Source organism: Bos mutus, chromosome 24 (genome assembly GCF_027580195.1).
Source record: "Bos mutus isolate GX-2022 chromosome 24, NWIPB_WYAK_1.1, whole genome shotgun sequence".
Lineage (NCBI taxonomy): Eukaryota > Metazoa > Chordata > Mammalia > Artiodactyla > Bovidae > Bos > Bos mutus.
This window is the reverse complement of record NC_091640.1, coordinates 2323748-2346930: the sequence shown is the minus strand read 5'-3', so window position 1 is coordinate 2346930 and position 23183 is coordinate 2323748. Positions and strand designations below refer to the sequence as shown.

Genomic DNA, 23183 nt, shown 5'->3' with positions numbered 1-23183 from the left:
AAAAAAAAGGAATCACAGAACCACAAAAGGGCAGAGCTGTGGAGTCTGACTGTGGTTCCTTTTGCCTGGTCCCGGGTTATCAGTTGACTCTGCAGGAAAGTCATCACCAGAACAGGATGCAGGTGATGTCCTGGAGTCCCTGGCTCCAGGTGCTACCATAACATCACCTTTCTCAGTGACAACAAAGCATTTCCCTGAAGGAAAAAAGCAGCAAACCAAACAGTAATTCATTAATGCTTAAGTTAGGATGACTTTTAGAAAGCCTTGTAAATATATTCACACGTATATGATTAGCCAACATGTTTAGCTTTTCATAGTTCTCACAGGGAGACAATACTTTGGCCACATGATGTGAAGAGCCAACTTGTTGGAAAAGACCCTGATGCTGGGAAAGACTGAGGGCAGAAGAAGGGGGCGACCGAAGATGACATGGTTGGATGGCATCATTGACTCAATGGACATGAGTCTGAGCAAGCTCCAGGAGTTGGTGAAGGACAGGGAAGCCTGGCGTGCTGTAGTCCATGGGGTCACAAAGAGTCGGACACGACTTGGTGACTGAACAACAACAATGGGAAGACAGGAAATTCTGTGTGAAAACAGCCCCGCCCAGGAAGCTGGGCTGCTGGGTCCCCGGCCCGCCAGGCTCACAGTCACAGGCTCTCTGATGGGTGGGAAGTGGACTCAGACACATCAGGACACACACCTCCCGCAGCAGGTGGGGCGTCCACAAACAGCCCCATCCTGTGGCATGCAGGCCGGGCCCCGCTGACCCCCCTGCCCATGCTGTGCTCAGGCGGCCCACCTGGAGGCCAGCAGGTGGGGCTTCCAGAGAAACAGTCCCAGAGCTCAAGTCCCTGGGGTACCCCTTCTCGTAGGCTCTCTGCCACTTGCTCTGAGGCTTTGGTCCTGGAGTGCACATGTTTACTCCAGGAGGGTTGTGAAATGACCAGTTAATATTTTACTAGCCAAGTGCAGTGGGGGTCACATGTGTGCTGCTCTCCCAGGTACCGGTGTGCCCATAACCAGGACATGGGCACTGGAGACAGAGGAAACATGGACTTCATGGGCCTCACACAAGGTCAGAGCCAGCGGTCAAAGGGCAGGAGGCGTGTCGAACTCGTGTATTTAATCTACCTCCAGAACAACTCACATGTTCCCTGGCGTCAAACGTGACGGCTCCTAATAACTGCATGGGGAAGGAACTTGTGTATTTAATCCACCTCCAGAACAACTCATGTTCTCTGGCGTCAGACGTGATGGCTCCTGATAACTGTGCGTGGGGAAGGAACATGTTGCTCAGGCCCAGGTTGGCGTGAGGTCTGCAGTCAAGAGACCTACAGCCCGAGTCCTCATCTTCCTGAAAACACAGAGGACACGTGAATCCTGGACTGCCGATCTCACCGCTCCAGCTTCAGACCAGCAGCCCCACGGTGCTTCCAGGGAAAGGGTCAGTCTCCCACCTGGCACCTTCTTCCCAGGTGAGCTTCCAGATGCTGAGTGGGGAAAAGAAGGCAGGTGTGATCATCACCCCATCACAGCCCCACAGGCACAGGGCTCAGAGCTGATGTCAGGGCTCCGTGTGGTCACTGGGGCGTGCGGGACTGCAGAGGGTGAGGGACATGAGCCGGCGGCTGGTACAGATAAAGCAAAGGGAGGAAGTCATCCCAGGAGATCAGGACTCAGCAGACAGGGCTCGACCAAGGCAGGAGGCCCAGAGGGTGGCCAGTGTGATGGTGCTGCCCGCATGCCGGGTGGAAGGGACCTCTCCAGACGTCCATCCTCCCAACCTGCTCCCATCCAGGCGGAGGTGGGTGCTGTTTCAACACTCTTCCTTTCACAGACGATGAGACTCACGAGGTTTGGAAAGTCCTGGTGACACAGGTTCACAGTCACAGGTTCAAGGCTGACCCGGTGACTAGGGCAGGGCGCTGAATTTCTGCAGGAAAAGGACCCTCGATGCGCGCAGTCTCGGGTTTATTATGGATCAGAGCTGCCCGGGGGTTAGAGGCGCAGCTTTTTTTTCATTTCATGTTTTAATGTACGTTCTGACAGCTCAAAACTCATTAACAGCAACCTGGGTGGAGCCTTGACCATTGTTCCCCACGACGTCACTCCCCGCTGCAGAGAGCAGTGAACGGTGGAGCATTAGAGGAATATATCCTACAAGTAAATCTTTTTTTAAAATTATTTATTTTCGGTTGCACTGGGCCTTTGTCGCTGAGTGTGGGCTTGCTCTAGTTTTGGTGAGGGGGGCCTGCTCTTCACTGCAGAGCTCGGGCTTCTCGGTGCAGCGGCCTCTGGCTGCAGAGCATGTGCTCAGGGCTCGAGAGCTTGGCTCAGCAGCTGTGGCGCCGGGCATGGTTGCCCCGCTGCATGTGGGATCTTCCCGGACGAGGGAAGATGTGTCTCCCGCACTGGCAGGCAGATTCTCAGTCACTGAGCCATCAGGGAAGCCCACAAGTGAATCTTTTTTTAAAAATTCTGTTATTGGAAAATTGTATTGACTTATGTAAATGAATAAATAACAAGTATCTACAGAGCACAACAGACGTGACGAATATGAGGCTGCCAATAAGCTTGTCGTTTGAACCTGAAATTTTCAACTGGCTCTGCCTGCTTTTTAGTTTCCAAGTGTCATCTTTAAGGCCTAAAAGGATCAGTATCCTTTCAGAGTGTGTGTGTGTGTGTGTGTGTGCTCAGTCGTGTCCGACTCTTTACGGTCCTATGGACTGTGGCCCACCAGGCTCCTCTGTCCATGGGATTTTCCAGGCAAGAACACTGGAGTGGGTTGCCATTTCTTTTAAGAAGGATGTTTTATCACCACAAGGTGGAGGCCTTATGGTTTTATTTCTCCATCACGATTACGATTATTCAGAAGCCTTTTATAGAAAATAAATGAAAACTGAAAACATCTTGGCAGAGAGCACTTACAATACTGTGTTTATCCGACCAACTGTGGCCACGCCGACACTGTGCTAGAGGGTCTTAATCACTCACACTCCCCACAAAGCATGGGTTTTGATGCCGAGAGGGGGTAAAAAGGGGGTAACGTCCAAAGACAGTTCAGGACCCACCTAAAGGCTCAGGAGGGTGACTGAAGTGGGGTGTGCGGGGCAGGCAGCCCGAGTCCAGTCCCCTCCGCCACCAGCAGCGGGCAGCCCTGGACAGGTCACCTGCTCTGCTGTCCTGGGGAAGCGAGGGGGCGGGGTGGGGGGCGGGGGTTGCACTGACTTCCGCTGGGGTGGCACCACACGTCTGGCCGGTAACCCCGGGAGCTTTGAAAACTGAGCCTTTCCAGACACGGTTTGAGCGAAGCTGCTGCACCATGTCGGTCACGCAGACCCGAAGCTGGGGGCCGGGTCCAAACGAGACAAGACAAGCTCTGTCACCTGAGTGTCTCCTGGCCGCCAGTCACCTTTCCAAAGGGCTAACTGTGAACCGCACTCTAATGGGAGTGGCGACTTAAGGCTGGACTAGAAACCGCTGAACCCAGGGCAGTCCACACTGCATCTGGTGCAGTGCCTGACCTTTCAGTTACTGGTTTCCAGCCTGGTTACCAGCCCGGTTACCTGGTTACCAGCCTGGTTAGCTGTGCAGACAGGCTACACACATGGGGTCTCAACAGGCAGCCAGGCCTACGCAGTGCAGAGACCTCAGCCTGGTGGTCTCTCTCTCACGGAGCCCACGGCACCCATTTGGGTCCGGGTTCACCTGCTGTGAGGGGTGAATGACACCCCCCCGTCTCCTTCCTCTCTGTGTTTTCACACCTGTCTCCCAGGTTCTGCATCACGCACCCCGGAACGTCTGTAATTAGTCATGAAACCCACATGAGCTGCCTGCAGAAAACTCCATAATGGGCAGGCTAAGCTGAGAAACGGATGGTGAAGCAGCGGGGTTTGGGACCGTCACCCGTCAGAGCTCCGACAGATCACAGACCTCACAGTCACCGAGGGCGGCTCCAGGCAGAAAAAGCCAGGAACACACGTGGCATTGAGTCCAGGGTACATTTGTCAAAGTCTTCTTCAACACACGTTGTGTGTGCGTGTGTATGTATGCTAGTGAAGTGAAAGGCGCTCAGTCGTGTCCAACTCTTTGCAACCCCATGAACTATACAGTCCATGGAATTCTCCAGGCCAGAATACTGGAGTGGGCAGCCTTTCCCTTCTCCAAGGGCTCTTCCAACCCAGGGATCAAACCCAGGTCTCCAGCATTGCAGGCGGATTCTTTACCAGCTGAGCCACCAGGGAAGCCCGTATGTATGCTAACCCGTGTCCAGCTCTTTGCAACCCCATAGACTGTAGCCCTCCATGCTCCCCTGTCTATGGGATTCTCCAGGCAAGAATACTGGAGTGGGCTACCACTCCCTTCTCCAGGGGATCTTCCTGACCCAAGGATCAAACCTGCATCTCCTTCGTCTCCTGCATTGGCAGCGGATGCTGTACCACTGAGTCACCTGGGAAGCCCAGATGTTGTGAAAGCAATGAAGTTAAGTCTCAGAGATTCCAGGCTCTGAAGTGATTCTGTCACATAAGCCCACAAAAATGGCACCTGGGGCCTTTCCTGTCTTCATGAACGAATGAGGTTTTACTAAAAACGAGTATAAATATTTGTACGGGTTTTCATCTACCTTCACATTAAAATCTGCTTGAAGTTCCCATCACACACTTTATTTTGGTGTTGCTAATCCTATGTAAAAATTTTCATATAAATACACGTATTTTACTGCTAGGACTGTTACTTAATGTGGCTTTAACATGACACTTCACTGCCCTTTCAGAAAGGCCGTCTTCCAAGTCAGTACTGCTATGTCCTTTTTCTTTTCACATAACAATTTCCAAACACCGTCTGAAATCAACAAGGCTAGCTTCTAATACCTGGTTCAAATCCTTCTCTCTTCAAAAATGAGTCTTGACATACAGAGATAATGACAGAATAAAGTAATCATCATCTGCCTCTTAAAACAGACAGCATCTTCCCTACAGCCGTATAAATGATCCTTCAAAACCAGTGATGCTTTGGGCTCGAGTCTGAAATATAATTTATCCTCTGCTTCCAGGAAGACGGTGCCAGATGGGACCCACCTTGTAAACCCCTGGTCTTAGCTCGTCAGCCCAGGGTTATTTTGTTTTCAGATATCCATAAGGATCCGAATAAAAACACCGGAAGCACACCCTGACCCCCACCACACTCAGAGAAACCTAGCCGCTAAAACACGAGAATCATTTGTGTCTAAGTTCCTGCTTGATGTGGTCTTTTAAGGCAACACAGTGAGCTGAATAAACCATGCCCCGCATCCTGGCTGGTAAAGAATAGACTTGGACAGTGGTTGTTGCTGCTGTTGTTCAGTCGTTAAATTGTGTCCAACTCCCTGCGACCCTGTAGACTGCAGCACGCCAGGCTTCCTGCCCTTCACTGTCTCCGGGAGTTTGCTCAAGCTCATGTCTATCGAGTTGGTGATGCCATCGAACCATCTCATCCTCTCTCGCCCCCTTCTCCTCCTGCCCTCAATCTTTCCCAGCATCAGGGCCTTTTCCAGTGAGTCAGCTCTTTGCATCAGGTGGCCAAAGGACTGCAGGTGACTTGTGCAGAATTCAGACTCTCCTGGGTGTCAGCTGGATGGTGATGATCAGGGTTAGTGGAACCAGCCAATCGGAGATGCAGCAGACACTACCCTGACCTCCATGAGGACGACGGGAGATGAGAAAAACTTCTTCTAATTTTCCCAGAAAGTAAGTGCGGGGTGGAGTGCTGAGCCCTTTATAAACTAAGTGTGATCAGAACCAGGGGACGGAGCTGCTGCTGTGAACAGCTGTCCAGGGCAGGTGGGCATCCTGGAAAGAGCCCTGAAGAAGCCGCAGATCCTCACCCCAGCCCTCACCCTAACTCACCCCCAGCCAGGCTGCAGGCAGAGGGGTGCAGGGCTGCTAGGAGGGTCAGAAGTGGCCGTTGAGTCCCTGCCCTCTGCTGGCACAGCCCCCCGTCAGGAATCTTGCGAGGTGCTCAGCAAACGTAGTGCCTTGGGGAACCTATCTGAGGACCCCAAGCTCCCTGACGACACACTACAATTCAGTCTTCAGGGCCAGAGCCACGTCTCTTTCATGCAGGGCCTCTGGAAAGGCATGGTGTGGCCTCTGAGTGTCCTGGAGAATCAGGGAATTTAAACTGTGCAGCTGCCTCATCTGGGTGCCTGCAATGCAGCTCTGGAGCTTTTGTCTCAGAGCAAGTTTAGCAAAAATGTTAGGTTCCAACTCTCCAAGAAACCGGATGGAGAGGATGAATATCCATAAATATTCCTTGTCAGATACGCCAGCGCTCAGAGGCACGGAAGAGAAAGTCACCCCCTAAATGGAGAGAGTATCAAAAATAAACGATACGCACAAGAACACACTGCCAGTATAGGATGTGATTTTCCATGAATCATTCTTTGAACAGAAAGTCATTTACCAGGAAATAGAATTTCTCGATCGGGCCGAAGTAGATGAGCGGGGGCTCGTGCAGGTGTGTTCAGGCGAACCTGTGTCACCGAGACGCACCTGGGGCCCTCCTCACCCGTTTCTGCCTCTCACTGAGCAGTGGGCCTCATGACCACTAGAAACACACGTTCCTGGGCCGAGACCCCAAGACTCAAGGTGGTGTCCAGGCACCAGGGCCTAGGACTCTGCATTTAATGAGCACTCTGGCCGACATGCAGGCAGGTGGCTGCCAGGTCGGGGGTGGTCGTTGGGCATCATCCTTATCCACAGCCCCCGAGGAGACTCGGGGTCCCACTCCAGCCGCTGCAGGTGCTCTGCTGGGGCGCTTATATCCTGTTCCCGGCCAATCTCGGCCCCCGCCCGCCATCTCCGCGGGCTCTGGCAGGTTTCTGATCAGACTCCGGGGGGAGGTCCTCCGTCTCTGGGGAGGCTGGCGGCTGCTGGGGGGAGGCTGTGGTTCTGGCTTCTTTGCTGGAGGAGCTGTCTCTGCCCCTGGCTCTTTGCTCCTGCCGGGCGGGGCTGCAAACTGCAGCAGAGGGTGCCGGATGTGTCTGGGGGAGACCCTCTGCCACTGACACACCCCAAAGGCAGGGCCCACACTTGTGGGCGCAGTTGTTAGTGGCGAGGGGGGCCAGCGGGAGCCCGTTCTTGACTGAAAACCTCGAGGATGGGGCCACCAGGCTCCTCACACTCTGACAACTCAAACCCTTGACAGCTTCCACCTCCCAACCCCCTCGTCCCATGAAACAAGAGGAAATTGACTGCAGGAGTCATGCTCTGAAATAAACATTTCAGAAAACCCCATGACAGCGGGGCATGTCACCTAGCGGCTCTGCCTGCCTTTTTGACCGCCACACACAAGAACTCTCATTCCAGCTGGGGGGCTGCTGGCTGAGGGGCTCCCAGCAGCTGGGACCTCGGCGCTCAGCCATCATCTGCAGGGCCTGGGGCGGGACCTGGCATCCCAGAGTGTCCCTCAGAGCTGCCTGCGGGGTGGTCCGCAATGAATGTCGGCCACCGATCAAAGCAAAACCTGATGCAATAAGCCACCACATCAACTCAACTTTCAGAAGAAGCATCACCACCACTCACTGTTTTCTAGATTTTTAACACCTTGGAGGTATAAACCAAATCCAAGCCTAGTTACCACGTAGTTAGCATCAGCACAGCTAAAATCCAGCGTGTGCACTAGAACACGCTGAACGGCTCCTGTGTCCTGGGTCTTGAAATTCACAGCACCCCGGAGAAGCGTCATTCCCCAAGAACAACGGCTGGGGCTCTGAGCAGAAGCTCGTTTCCTGTGAAAGGCTGTGGCTTCGGGCCTCAGAGACGCCGCCTCGCACCCTGGAGGGTGGCACCCCCTTGTCGCCAGCTCTCAGCCACTGATCCCTTTTCAAAACCGGCAGCAGTTCTGATGTGGGCGTCATGTCCCCGCTGAGAGAGACGCTGCTCTTGCATGTTTTCATACCGACTCTTTCCTTCAAAAGTGGGGCCCTTTTAAAACAGCAGCCCCTGGTTTCTGGTTGGTCCCAGCTCTCATAAGCAGCATGGAGCCAGGGCCTGGGGCTGGCAGGGGCCAGGAGGTGACCCACCATCCCTCCCACCCTGGGGACAGTGACTGGGGTCTACATGGTCAGACGCGGGTGTAGGGACGCCTGGGTTTGGGAACGTGCTCCCGAGCCCTCAGGAGCACAGCGCAGTGTCGCTGGCTGTCACACGGTCACCAGACAAAGCAGAGGACGCCCTGGGCGTCACAGGACCTCCCGGGTCTGCTGACCCCCGAGAATTCGCGTCTCCTCGCCTGTGATGAGAGGAGGACCCCACTCATTCAGAGCATCGCTGAGGGACAGCGATAAGCCACAGACTACACCCAGCTCCCCATCGGGGGCCTAGGGGGCAGGAGGGCCCCCACCTGCTGGGGGATGGTCTGACCCCAGGATGCTGACGGAGCCTGTCTGGACACCATCACTTCATTTTCCTGTGTCCTTTCAGAAAATAAGTCTGTCTAGGAACAGACTCACAGACACAGAAAACAAACTCACGGTTCCCAAGGGGGAAGGGAGTGGGGAAATAAACTAGGAGCCTGGGATTAGCAGATACAAACTGCTGTATATAAAACAGATAAAAGAGGTCCTACTGTGTAGCACCAGGAACGACATTCAATATTCTGTGATAGACTATAATGGAAAAGAACATGGAACAGAATATAGGTAAATTGCTTTGCAGTACGCCTGAAATGAACAGAACACTGTAAACCAACTATACTTCAATTAAAACAAAAAAACAAGACTGAAAACTATAAAAAGAGAAAGAAAAATAGTAAGTCTGTCTGGGTGGCGGGGAAGATTAGTTAGGCTTCTTAGTGGTTTTTGGGCTTCCCTGGTGGCTCAGACGGTAAAGAATCTGTCCGCCATGCAGGAGACCCAGGTTCAACCTCTGGGTGGGGAAGATCCCCTGGAGAAGGGCGTGGCAACCCACTGCAGTATTCTTGCCTGGAGAATCTCAGGGACAGAGAAGACTGCAGAATTACAGTTCATGGGGTCGCAAAGAGTCGGACACGACTGAGCAATTAACACTCAGTGGTTTTTAGATACGTCATAAAAGTATATATATACACACACACACACATATATATACACACACACACATATGAAACAGCAGGGGCTTCCCTGATGGCTCAGATAGTAAAGAATCTACCGTCAATGCAGAAGATGTGGGTTCGATCCCTGGGTTGGGAGGATCCCCTGGAGAAGGAAATGGCAACCCACTCCAGTATCCTTGCCTGGGAAATGCCATGAACAGAGGAGTCTGACGGGCTACAGTCCATAGGGTAACAAAGAGTTTGATACGACTAGGCACACACACACACACACACACACAGACACTAAATATTCCAGTAGGAGTTTTGTAGACACGATAAAGCTTACTCTAAAATGTGCAGAATGGTACAGGAGCCAGCCCAGCTAACAGGATTCTGATAAATAAGAAGGAAGTGAGAGGGCTCAGGCTACCTGATGGTCAGGGTCACCCTTCAGCCCTGGTAAGCAATACAGTGTGATCCGGGTGGCCGGACAGACATCTCGATCACGGGAACAGAGCAGGGAGCCCAGAGATAGACCCACACAAAAATGTGGACACAATTTATGACGAAGATGGAAAACCAAGTCGGTGGAGGAAGGATCATCTTTTCAACAAATAGTATTGGGGAAGGTGGCATTCCTATGTAGGAACAAAAACCAACCAAAACCAAAACCCTCCACCTAAACCTCACTCATCAGACAAAACTAACTGGAAATGGACAACTGACTTCAGTGCAAACTGTAAGTATAAAACTTGCAGGCCAAAAAGAAGCCAGGAGAAAATCTAGGCAAAAGGTTCACCCAAATCACAATCCATAAAAGAAAAAAAATTAGACTTCCCTGGTGGTCCTGTGGTTAAGAATCTGCCTGCCAAAGCAGGGGACATGTGTTTGATCCCTGGTCCAAGAAGATTCCACATGCGGAGCGACTAAGCCTGAGTTGTGTAACTTAGGCTTACACTAAGCTGTGTAACACAGCTACTGAGCCTGTGCTCTAGAGCCGGTGCTCCACAACAAGAGAAACCCTCAAAGTGAGAAGCCTGCACCCTGCGTTTAAGAGAGTAGGCCCCGCTCACTATAGCTAGAGGAAGATCTTGCAGCAACAAAGAACCATCACAGCCAAAACTAAATAAATAAGCAATGCAGATTTCAATTCAGTGGGTCTCAGTAGCCTGAGATTCTGCACAAGACACAAAGAAAAAAAATCAACAAATGGATCTCATCAAAATGAAAAAGTTTCTCCTTGCAAAAGCACCCGCGGTTAGGCTGAAGACAAGCTACGCTGACCGAGGAACTGCAAACCACCAGCCCCGTCTCCAGAGCGTATCTACAAGGAACTAGCGAGACCAAACAAGCCAATCAGAAGGCGGGCAAAGGCAAGACCAGGCTGCTCCCTGGGAGGATGTGCAGATGGCAGACACGCTCGTGGAAAGACGGGCATCGCTGTCTGTGATGGAGACGCAGACTGCAGTCACGGTGAAGTGTCAGCACACACCTGTCAGAGCAGCTCAGACACCACGCAATGGCAGTGCCACATGCTGTCACAGAGACCCAGGACCACGCACACCTGGCCGGTGGGATGTAAACACTGCAGACTTTCTGGGAAAAGAGAGCGCAGGGTCTTGTGAACTGGAACATGCGTTCGCTGTATGACTCAGCAATGGCATTTATCCCAGAGAAGCAAAAACCAAAAACCGTGTTCTCACAAAAACCTGTACGTCATAGCAGGTGCCCTCAAATAGTCACAAGCTGGAAACCCTCGAAGGGTGGACGGTTAAAACCAAAAAACTAGAGGAGCAGGGGGTGGGGGGCATCCATTCCACAGAATGCTACTCAGTGATAAAAAAAGAATGAGCTGTCTAGACACTGAACGACTTGGAGACATCTCAAGAGAACTGCGCTTAGTGAAAAAAGCCAGTGAAAAAGAAGGGGGCATATTGTATGATTCTGCCTAAACAGCATTGTCAAAATGACGAATTACAGAAAATGGGGAACAAAGCAGAGGTTGCAAAGGACACGGGCTGCAGGAGGGGGAAGTTGGCTGTGGCCACAGCGGGCAGCCTGCAGACCTCGTGATGGAGAGGTCCCACCTGCGTGGGTGGCCACGCGATGATCCACGTGTGATAGAATTACACAGAACCACACAGAGACGCATGGGAACATGTCACCTGGTGAAATCCGACATCTCAATCCCTCTGATCAGTCGTACCGATGTTAATTTCCTGGTTACAATATCTTCTACAGTTTTGCAAGATGTTATAAGCATATGTGGAGCTCTATTATTTCTCACAGTTGCATGTGAATCTACAACGATCTCAAAATACAAAGTTTTTAAAAGTGCTTCCAGGGGACTTTGCTGGCAGTCCAGTGGCTGAGACTCTGCACTTTCAACGCAGGAGGCTCAGGTTCGATTCCTGATCAGGGAACTAGACCCCACATGCCACGGCTAAAAGTCCCACCGGCCACAACTAAGACAGCACAGCCAAATAAATAAAAGTAAATAAATACATATTTTATAAAATTGCTTCTGGGAGTAACCTTTGTGTGTGCCCTGTGGCTGAGCCCAGGTTCTCCCTAGAGGATGCACTTAGAACTAAAAGCACTGGGTCACAGGAACGTCTGTCTTCAGCTTTTCTGGGCTCTTGTCTAAAGTGTCTGCTTGTGTTTATACTCCTCCTCACCACCATGGGAGTTCTCAGTTCTCCTTGTCTTCCTCAATACTTGGCATAGATGGTAAGATCTTTACAGATGGGTATGAAAAGTTATCCCATTGATGTGATTTCTGCTTCTGAGAACTGGTGGGTTAAACATCCCTTCCCATTTTCCTAGCCTCCCTGGGCTTTCTCTTCTGGGCCAGCCTGCTCAGTTACTTCTCCTCTTGGGTGGTTTGTTTTATGTTGCTGAGTCTTAGAATGTTTGGTACATTCCAGATACTTCACCTGAGTCTGCCGATCCTCACTCTCCAGGCATCCATCTTTTTTGTTATTATTATAATAGAGCCTCACACTTACTCAGTGATGCTCACAGAGTTCCGATCCATATTTATGAATTTTTAACAGTTATTGACTCTCAGACACTGCTAAAAGCTTCATAGTATGCATTGCTGGTTATCTCTTCCCGGCTGTAAAGTGAGGGTGGCTCTTTCTCTGGAGGCAGCCTCAGCTCGCGCCCGAGAGCTCCAGCCTGCAGCCTGCAGGCCTCTCTGGCCCCGGTTCTTCACGTTAAGTCACACGTGTGTGTCTCTGCTGGTTCCGTTTCTCTGGCTGAAGCCTGAGGCCACACGTTTAGGAGGACATTTGAACTGCGCTCACTGCGCATCTCTGTGGCGTGAGACCAGCAGGGTCTCCCCGTGTATAATTGCTCAGTTGTGTCCAACTCTTCACGACCCCATGGACTGCAGCACGCCAGGCTTCCCTGTCCTTCACCATCTCCTGGAGCTTACTCAAACTCCTGTTCATTAAGTCAATGATTCCATCCAGCCATCTCATCCTCTGTTGTCCCCTTCTCCTCCTACCCTCAGTCTTTCCCAGCATCAGGGTCTTTTCCAGTGAGTCGCCTCTTCTCATCAGATGACCAAAATACTGGAGCTTCAGCATCATTATAATTACTATTGGTTAAATTACTGTACACTTACTGTTGATTAAACCCACCTCCTGGGGCCCCCAAGCTCAGGCTGACTTAAGCTTCCTTCGGTGGCTCTAAAGGGCCAGTGGAAGCGATGCACTGCTTAGTGACGACTTACTAAAAACTGTGCTGAGGCTTTAGAGAACTGTCTTTCCCTCTTTATTGACAACTTTACTGAGGAAGTTAGGGAGAAGATGACTAACAGGGATGTGACAGCAGCCTTCCAGTCCCACCACCCTGAAGAGGAAGCACGTTTTGCTGGGTGTAGCCACCCTTTAGCGGTGGAACTTTAAAGACAGAGAAGTAAAGTGAAGTGAAGTCACTCAGTCGTGTCTGACTCTTTGCGACCCTGTGGACTGTAGCCCACCAGGCTCCTCCATCCATGGGATTCTCCAGACAAGAATACTGGAGTGGGTTGCCATTTCCTTCTCCAGGGGAATCTTCCCGACCCAGGGATCGAACCCAGGTCTCCTGCATTGCAGGCAGATGCTTTAACCTCTGAGCCACCAGGGAAGCCAGAAAAGAGGAAGGCAGCTCGGTGGGTGTTGCAAGTTGCCCTCTTCACCCTGCAGGGCAGCAACAGGGGCTGGTGGCAGATTTCTGGAACTGAGCCCTGGGCACCCCCGGGTGTCTCTGTGCCTTGGTTTCCTACTCAGTGAAAATGAGGGTTCTAATAGGGTAGTTACATCAAATGAGGGCATCCCAGCGTATCACACCTGTTAATGCAATGATATGCGGCTCTCAGAAGACAGCCTGGCCACTGGGAAGTGGTCAGAAACGCTACCTGGATACCTGGGGAGAAAAGGCCCAGGGACAGCTGTGATCCAGTGTAAGATTTTTAAAGACTCGAGAGAGAAACTGAAAGTCAAACAACATAACCTCCCATTAATGTTCAAAAATTCAGGAGGAAAAAGAAGAATTGCCAGAAAGCTTGGTCTCTGCCCTTTTCCACATTCACAGATGCCTTTGCTCAGGGCAAGTGGCCAGAGCCATTCCCGACCCAAACCAGGCTGGAGCGGTTCAACACCAAATCACAGCACAAGTGACTCAAAGTGTTCTTGTCTTTGGGCAGAAATGGGATACTTTGGAAAGTTTTTAAAGTGAATTTGAACCAAAGAGCTTTTGTTTAACCCTGAGTTAGTAAAGGTAGTCATTTCGGAACAGTTAAACCATTGGGAGCTACTATCAGCCACCATTTTACATAATATTTAACTGGATTCCCTCCTTTCAGGTTTTGGTTTATCCCATTTGGAAAAAAAAAAAAATAGGAGGACTGACGGCTCCTCCCCTGAACTGGGAGAAACAGCTGTGAGGCTGCGTCCCAGTGCTGACCATCCCTTCCTGAAGGGCTGCTCCGGCCTGGCTCTGGCTGGGTCTGCACCCCACTCAGCTCCCCACGTCCATGAAGGCCCCCAGCACTCCGGTGTGACTCTGCCAGGGAGCCGGGGGCAGGACGGAGCCCGACACGGGGTGTCCCAGACCCCTGGGCCACACTCTGCAAACCGTTTCCCTGAGCTAGGGGTCTTGTCCAAAAGCCACAGGTCTTAAATAGGACACACCCTAAAGCGCCCTCTGAGAATCTCTCCAGGCCAGGTGTGGAGTCCCTGTCAGAACAGCCAGCGCCCCCAACCGGGTCTGCGACTGCCCACACTCCAGCCGCGCCGCAGAGGTTAAGTGAAGTCACGGTATGGGTTCCCTCACCTTGTCGCGACTGGAAAACAGAGAACCAGGAACCCAAAGGCGCTTGTTTCCTGCCAGAGTCCTACTGAGATCCCCAGAGAAACTCTAAGGCTTCTCCAAACCCACCTCTGCCTTCCGAAAGGAGAGGAGAAAGGAGACCCTGGGAGAAACGAGACAGTGCCCCCAGCAGTCCAGAGGAGCCAGAGCCACCGGGTGCCCGGGAATCGTGCAGAGCACGCGGTACCCTCGGGACGCCGGCCAGTCCCCGGGCCCAGAGGGGCTTCACACCCGGGCGCCAGGCGCGCAGGTGGGAGCAGGTGGACGCTGCGGCGCGGCGGAGCCAGGCCAGGCCTCCGGAAGGCGGAAGCCCGGAGCGTTGCCTGTCGCCGCCCTCGGCGCTCAAAGGGAAACTGGTTTTCGCCCGGGCTGGGGGAGGGGACAGGCAGGAGTCGGGGGTAAGCTCCAGACGTATCCTTACGGAGCACGTTAAGCGGCGGGGACCCCGGCCTGCCCTAAAGCTTGCCCAGGCAGCGGTCCCGCACCGCCCAGGGTGGCCTCCTTGACCTTTGCCACCTCCCACCCAAAACTCCACCCCGAGCGCCTCCTACGCTCTGCCCGCGACCCCGGCCCCCGACCCGGCCTTGCCCACACCTGGACACCCGTCGGGGACAGCCCCGCCGCTCCGGATCGGCGTCTACACCCGCGCCCACCCCTCGCAGAGTGGCCACCCGGGTGCCACCTGCCGCCACCTGCGCTGCCGCCCGATGGAGCCCCGCGCCCCGTCCCCGCGTCCCCGCTCCGAGGGCCGCAGACAAAGGCACCCACCTGCCCTCGGCGAGGTCACCCACCGCGCGGCGATCGTCTCTCCAGGCTGAGGGCACCGCGGGGTCCGGACCGCCTCCCGCCGCCCGGGCCCCAAGCGCGCGGGGTCCCGGGGCTCCGGCGCCGCCTTCGGGGTCGGGGCCGCGGTCTCCGGGGCCGCAGACTCGTCCTCGCTGGCGCGGCGGCGCAGTCTGGCTGCTGCTCCGAGGGCCGGGCGCGCCCGCCGCTCCTCCCCCGCCTCCCGGGCTTCCTGCGAGCCAGGTAAACACTGCCGACGGGAGCCGGGCCTCCCACCTGCCGCCCGCGCGCCGACCACCTCCCCGCGGCTCCGCCTCGCGGGCTCCGGGCGCACGCGGGCCCCGCGTGGGGCTGCCCTGTGCGGCGCGGACTCCGGCCAGGGCTGAACTGCGGCTCTAGAGCCTCCGCTCGCGGCTGAGCCGCCGAACCACCCCGCCCGAGCGCGGGGAGGGACCTGCGATAGCATCTGCTCCACGCCCCATTCCGCTGGCGGCGAGGGGCCAAGCGCGGCCGCCCGGCTGACTCCGCTGCACCGGCTCGGGGTTCGGGGCCGCCGCAAGACTGGCCCCTTGAGAGCTCCCGGGGGTCCTCGTGCATCCAGCGTACAGACTGGTGCTCCGCTGGAGAGCGGCGCCACAGTGGGAGGGCGCGCCCTGGGGTCTGCGGCCTGAGCATCTGTTGGCTTGTGGTCAGTGTCACGCTCTTGGTCCGAAGGAAGACTGTCCTTTGGACATCAGTCACCTGCACACAGTCAGATGGCCCTTCCCCTCACCCTCAACCCGGATTCTCAACCTCCTGATGGTGGAAAAGTAGGAGGCGTGGGGGGAGACGCTGGCGGAGATGCTGGAGTCCTCACGACTTAGATTCCGGGTCGGGGGTCTGATCTGATGCTTTGTGGGAGCCGGCGGGGACCCTCCCTGTTTACCCCAGGGAGCGGAAGTCTGACCCCTGGCGAGGCTCAGCCCGGGTCCCCTGGGCCGGCCGCGCGCCAGGAGAGCCACCTCCCAGAGTGGCTTCAGGGCCCCTTGTCCCAGCCAGCCCTCACAAGCCGGGAATCTGGGAACCACGTCCCAGTGCTGGTGATGCCAACAGAACTGTGTCCACCACCGCAGAAATGTTTGCTTCTTTCCTCGGAAAAGATTCGTCTGGGGGTTTCTGGAGTTGGAGAGGGGAGGTCAGGAAGACAGCTGAGCAGCAACGCTGGCCGATCAGAAGGCGAAGTTTGCCTGTTTCCCGGTTTTCCGTGGGGCCTTCCCTCCTTGCAGTAGAGGGTGGCTGGGTGCGGGTAGGGGAGCCGGAGGAATCCAAGGACGCTCAGGGCACTGACTGACCCCAGAAGCTCCCTGATTCCCAGGTCCCTGACTCCAGTCACTCTTAAACTGCCCCCCCCCCCATATATACTGGGTTCCATGTGGGAGACAGTTTTAGGTGGCTCAGATAGTGAAAAATCCACCTGCAATGCAGGAGACCCCGGTTCAATCCCTGGGTCTGGAAGATCCCCTGGAGAAGGGAATGGCCACCCACTCCAGTATTCTTGCCTGGGAAATCCCACGGACAGAGGAGCCTGGCTGGGCTACAGTCGATGGGGTTGCAAAGAGTTGGACATGACTGAGTGACTTTCACTTTAGCATCATAAACCACATCTCATCTTCTTCCCCCAGATGTCTTCCTGGGGTGACCAGGAAATAGGAGGACAGCCTTCTGACCTGCAGAGGTCAGTGAAGGCTGAATACCGGGGAGCCCAGGCCACAGGGAGACAGCAATGTTTGCCCTGCTTCCTGCTTGTAGAAACTTCACAGATGCCAACAGCCATCTCTGCAAATGGCAGACCTGCCAAGTTCCAGTTAAAACTGTCCTTATAGTGTTTATAAAATCCCACCATGCATGTATTTGGGGATGTAATGCCCCCTGATTCATGGGAACTTCAAGGACAGTGTACGTGAGGGAGCAAGGAACACCATAAAGTGATGAATGGGTGTTTGGAGGGCCCTCGTGTGCTGGTGGGAGGAACCAGCGTGAAGGAGGCAGAGGGGGGCGCTCCCCCTTGGGGCTGTGGGGCACACTTCACATGAAGATGGTCTTGCGTCTGTGAGCACAGTGACAGGGGTTTATGTTATTCGTTTCAATAAAATTGAAATGGGTCTTTTGACAGGTAAAAGATAAACTATCCAAACCTCACTGTCTCGGATATTTCTGAGAAAGTTATACGACCGCTCCCCTTATCTCCCACTGCTCTTCATATGATGAGAGGAAGGAGCCTTCCGCACTTCATGTTGGAGCAGGGAGCACAAAGTTTCCTGCATGGTACACACAGTACATTTTTATTCAGTCCAGTTAAATCTCCAAATTACCCAAACTGAAGGAAGTCAGGAAATTAAATACTGTCCGGCAGACCAGACTGCATGAGTTTTAAAAAAAAATCCCTTCATCAACAGATACATCTTTGGAATTATATTTTTGCTTAGACCTAGAATCACTTTCATCTCTGGTTTGTAATGAATAGTTGCTGACGATACCCACAAAGTAGATAATCTACTTGTACACTGTTGAGGCTTGATGGTTCTGCCGTAAGTTCCAGTTAATAACTGAACAGACTCCACTGTAGCTGTGAGTGCCAGAAAATTAGGTGCATGAATTCCACAACGTGTAACATAAAAAGTTATGTAAACAAGGAAAACATTCGAGAGAGATCTCTTGACTACATGCACACACACAACACAAACACACACAAGCCACCTGTCACTTCACTTCTTTTTATCCAAGAAAAAAAAGGCAAGGAGATTTGTACAACTTTGGTTGTGTGGGAAAAAAACAACAAAAAAATTTTTTTCATGCCTTTTTCTACCATCAGTTTGTTGATTTTGTATTTATACAAAAAGTGTGTGTATATATATATATACACATATGTATCTAGCATTTTTCTTTAAGTATAGCTCCTTAATTTTATTAATAAAAATAAAAGCAAACTGCTTTCCGTAAGACCCAGTCACTCTTGAACTACAGAAGGATATTCTGGATTCAGCGTATTTTTGAAGGAAATGTGTACACACAATAAGTATCATCCTCCCACTCTAATTGCTTCTAGAGTTTCTGTTCTCCGGTGAGATCTCAACCTTGAATGGCGTGTTTTCAACACCATGGTGAGCTCTTGGGCGCATGCGCACTGACAGGGAGATGCTTCATCCTGTGTGTCGGTGTGGCAAGTGTATTTTCCACAGATGGCCCCCAGCCATTGCAAACCCACAAAACCCATGTTATCCTTCCATTGTGACTTTGTTGCCAGTGCCATGGAGAAGAAGGGATGCCTGTCCCTGCCCTTGACCCTGGTGCGCCCCTGTGATGTCCTGCCCTAGGCGTCAGGCTCTGCACCTCTGGGGTGAGGTCCCAGCAATGCTGAGCCCGTGTGCATCCCTCTCCCGGGCCAGCGTTCTCGGAACCCAGCCCCTGCCCTGCAAGCGCGGCCCAGGGACACGCCAGCGCCTTCAGCAGGGAACCAGCCTGGGTCCCCTTGGCCTCTGGGTCCCCCTAGCCGAGCTCCCAGGCCTCATGAAGCAGGAAACAGCCATCCTCCCCGTGTGCTCCCCAAACTCCTGACCCCGAATCGGGGAGCACAGAGACACTGTGGCCTTGCTCCCCTGGGTCGGGAAGTCGGGTGCCTCGGTGGTGCCTGGAAGGCTGGTCAGAATGACAGAAGGCGGGGCTGGGGGTGATGAGGGGTGAGGGGGCACCGGGCAGCCTGCAGCTTACTTCGCCCCTAGAGATGAGCACGGGCTCCTTCTCCAGGAAGGCCAGCGTCTCACTGAGCAACAGTTATGGATGGAGCATTTCACCCCTTCATTTGCTTTTACGTTTTCAGGACTATTTACGATGCACTTAAATCAACTGTGTCCTTAAAGCCAGACAAAGGAGGAGATCAGAGGGGCTGAGCGCCGGAGGAGGGCAGCCACCCCAGAGGAGGCGGGCGGTGGGGGTCAGGGGGCTTTCTGAAGGGAGCGGCCTGGTGGCTGTAGGGCTTGGCCTGACAGAGGGGGTGAAGACGGAGGAGCCAGGATGGGGCAGCGTGTGCCGAGCACGCACGTGTGCCACATGTGGCAGGGACAGAGCCGCCCAGAGCCCGAGGGGACAATGCAGACTGCCCCCGGAGCCGAGGCGGGTCCAGCGGGGCCCGCGCTGGGGCGGGGCGGCGCTGGGGCGGGGCGGCGAGGCCGTTGTCCTGGTGCCCGCCTCGCCTGCAGCCGAGCGACACGCAGGGAACTCCTGCCTTAGCCCCGGTCCTCATGGCAGCTCTGAGATGAGACCTCGATCCCCGCGGCCCCCAGGGTCTGGGGCGGCCCGAGGCACCAGCTGGAGTGGAGGAAGCGGGGCACCTGACCTGCACCCCTGTTATGATGAATGACTGCCTGCCCGTCAAGTACTCGGAGGGGTGCCCGGCTGGTGGGCCCCTGATTAATACTTGCTGCCTTTGTCGAAAGGGCTGGAGTCAGAATTCGGAAGTTGCAGACCCCACCTGCTTCCCTCTTTGCTGACCGCAGAGGGCAGGCAGTCCATTGGACGGGTAAGGCAGGGAGGGGCACTGAGGAAGAGGGAGGGCTCCCGGGGACACTCAGACTTCTGGCAGGGTGGCTTGTGGATGCTGACCAAGATGAGGGACGGCAGATGATGTGCACATCTGATGGGGACAGCAGGGAGGTCAGGCTGCACGCAGGGGTCTGGGCGGCCCAGATAACAGCCACGTTCTCCAGCTCCTGGGCACAGCCTCCGCAGGCTGCCTCCTCCCCCCTCACCCTCCCTGCTTCAGCTGCTGGCTGTGGGGACTCAGTGAAGCTCTGGGATCCCCTGCACAGTGCCACCTCCCCCCCACCCCAATCCCCCTGCAAGGACTCGTCTCCTTGGTGCCCGTCGTCCACTGCTGTGTGCGTGACAGGATGGGTGGGGAGCCAGATAGAAAGACTGCAGGAGGGAGGTCTGCCTGGAGATAAGGCCTTGTCTCTGTGTCAGTTAATAACAGCCAGTGGGAGCAGGCACAGAAGGACACAGGAAGTGGGGATAAGGGGTGACAGGGTGGGGAGGCAGGGACCAGGGCAGCAAGTGTTGGAAGGGAAGGCGTGCAGTTCAACATAGAAGGAAAGGAGCCGCTGTGCCCATCTCGGGGGAGGGGTCGTGCCTTTCAGGACACTCAGTGGCAAGTGCAAAGGCCCTGGGGTGGCCGGACGCCTGCGTGTTCAGAGAACCATTGGAGCCACTGTGCTGGAGGGAGGAGAATAGGGGGACCGTGAGAATAGGTTAGAGATTCAAATCGGGCAGGGGGTAGGGGGCAGGCACACAAGGGCCTTTCCATCTACTGTGGCCACTCTGGGAGATGACATCTGGAGGGAGACTGGAGTGGGGAGAAGCAGAAGCAGGAAGCCAGTTAGAAACCAGTGCAGTGGTCCGGGTGGAGACTGGTCAGCACTGAGAGATGCTGGGTGCGGGGTGTTCCTTCAGGCAGAGCAGGGACAGGCTGAGAGGCGGTGGGATGAGGGCAAGGGAGGAGCAGGACCCGGTGGGCCTTCCGGGGTCAGACCCTCCCCCGCGGCCTCTGCTCAGCTCCTCTCCGAGGGACGATAATAGATGGGGAAACAATGGAAACAGTGTCAGACTTTATTTTTCTGGGCTCCAAAATCACTGCAGATGGTGACTGCAGCCATGAAATTAAAAGACGCTTACTTCTTGGAAGGAAAGTTATGACCAACCTAGATGGCATATTCAAAAGCAGAGACATTACTTTGCCAACAAAGGTCCATCTAGTCAAGGCTATGGTTTTTCCTGTGGTCATGTATGGATGTGAGAGTTGGACTGTGAAGAAGGCTGAGCGCCAAAGAATTGATGCTTTTGAACTGTGGTGTTGGAGAAGACTCTTGAGAGTCCCTTGGACTGCAAGGAGATCCAACCGGTACATTCTGAAGGAGATCAGCCCTGGGATTTCTTTGGAAGGAATGATGCTAAAGCTAAAACTCCAGTACACTGGCCACCTCATGCGAAGAGTTGACTCATTGGAAAAGACTGTGATGCTGGGAGGGGTTGGGGGCAAGAGGAGAAGGGGACGACAGAGGATGAGATGGCTGGATGGCATCACTGACTCAATGGACGTGAGTCTCAGTGAACTCCGGGAGTTGGTGTTGGACAGGGAGGCCTGGCGTGCTGCAATTCACGGGGTTGGAAAGAGTCGGACACGACTGAGCGACTGATCTGATCTGATCTGATGCACATCTCCTGAGTGGTTTCCCAGACGTGAAAACCCCCCACCAAACGGGAGATTGTAACTGCTCAATGACAGTGAGCACACAGCCCCAGGCCTCCAGGAGCCTGAGGACTGAGCTCAACCCCTGTGACCCCACCCTGCTCCCTCACCATCAGCCAAGCAGAGGTTTGCGCCCATCTGATCACAAACCCTGCGACCACACCACCACCACCCCCCTCCACGCACACACACTTTACTGGCTTTTAAAAATGCTTTGCTGAAAGCCTTTGGGGGAGCTGTAGGCTCTTTAGGGCTTGTGCCAGCCATGCACCCATGCATGACCCTGCAGTAAACCTCTCTCCACTCCAAACTCCAATGTTTTGGTTTGTCTGGCCTCACTGTGTGTGGGGGGCACGTGGCCTTGTGTAACAGGAGGGCCAGGATGACTGGTCTGAGCAGCTGGAAGGGTGATGTCGCCCTGACTAGGCGGAGGTCAGATACTGTCTTTTGGTCGTGCTTCTTAGGTGTCCAAGCAGATGTAGGTGCTTGTGTTTGAGTCAGTGGTCAGGGTGGGACATATGGTTTGGGGAGGGTGTCTCTTCTGTGGGTGCCTCATGAATCTAGAGACTGGCTGACTGAGGTCACTTGGGGTAGGAATAAGCTGGAGAACAAAGGATCTGAGGACTCATCCCACCAGGACGAAGACCAGGCAGAGCAGGGATTGGCCAGGGGCGGGAAGGATGTCTGGGAGGGGACTCTGCAGAAGGGGTGGCGGGGGCTGCCCAGGGGATAGGCCTTTAGGGCAGGGAGAGGGTCGCTGCACCTTCCCCAAACCCAGTGCTGAGAGCCCCCCACAGTGGGGGCTGGCACTCCCTCTGGGAGTTTGTGTAAAGGGGAAGAAAGAAAGGGTCATATTTTAGGATGAGAGAATGGACAGCATACTTGAACACTGGTTGGAATCGTCCAGAAAGAAGGATCCCTTGTTACCTATGTTCACATTTGACAGTGTTTCTTGGCTTCCCTGGTTATTCAATTGGTAAAGGATCCGCTTGTAATTCAGGAGACTGCCTGCAAAGCAGGAGATGCAGATTTGATCTCTGGGTTGGGAAGATCCTTTGGAGGAAGAAATGGCAACCCATTCCAATATTGCTCCCCAGGAAATCCCATAGACAGAGGAACCTGGTGGGCTACAGTTCACAGGGTCGCAGAGTCGGACACGACTGATCGACTAAACCACCACCAACCAAAGACAGTAAACTTTTAAAATTAACATCTACTCTTTAACTTTCTTTTGTGCTTATGGGCACAAGGGTGTCCCCAAGTTTGATGGGACCCAAAGCCTATAAAATTTGGCAGTCCTTTTTAAGAAGGGCTTCCCTGTGGCTCAGCTGGTAAAGAATCCGCCTGCAATGTGGGAGACCTGGGTTCGATCCCTGGGTTGGGAAGATCCCCTGGTGAAGGGAAAGGCAACACAGTCCTGGAAATTCCATGGCTGTATAGTCTGTGGGGTCACAGAGAGTCAGACACGACTGAGCGACTTTCAGTTTTTCAGAAATAGAGCAGCGGACTGGGAACGTGCAGTGAGGCGCAGGCAGGAGTGAGGCCAGAGACAGACGCAGGCCAGGCGTTCACAGCTGACCTCCTGCTTACAGCTCCTGGGGCAAGAAAAGATGGGCTTCAGGCTTGACAGTTACAGCCAGCCTCCTGTTTGCATTTCCTGAAATGGGCTAGGTGAGCTCCAGGATAGGTATTTACAACCAGCCTCCTG

The 23183-nt window shown here is 54.0% G+C and overlaps 1 protein-coding gene across 4 annotated transcripts in view; it reads right to left on the bottom strand.

Moving 5' to 3' along the window:
• Positions 1-15800, bottom strand: part of MBP (myelin basic protein) — a 104498-nt gene extending 88698 nt beyond the window's left edge. The window contains exon 1 of one of the 4 annotated variants that reach the window (XM_070361786.1): positions 15181-15800. In XM_070361786.1, the coding sequence (XP_070217887.1) occupies positions 15181-15661 (481 nt within the window). In that variant the 5' untranslated portion in view covers positions 15662-15800. The remainder of the gene's footprint in view (positions 1-15180) is intronic. The other 3 variants (XM_070361787.1, XM_070361788.1, XM_070361789.1) reach the window with 3 other exon arrangements.
• Positions 15801-23183: the final 7383 nt, after the last annotated feature.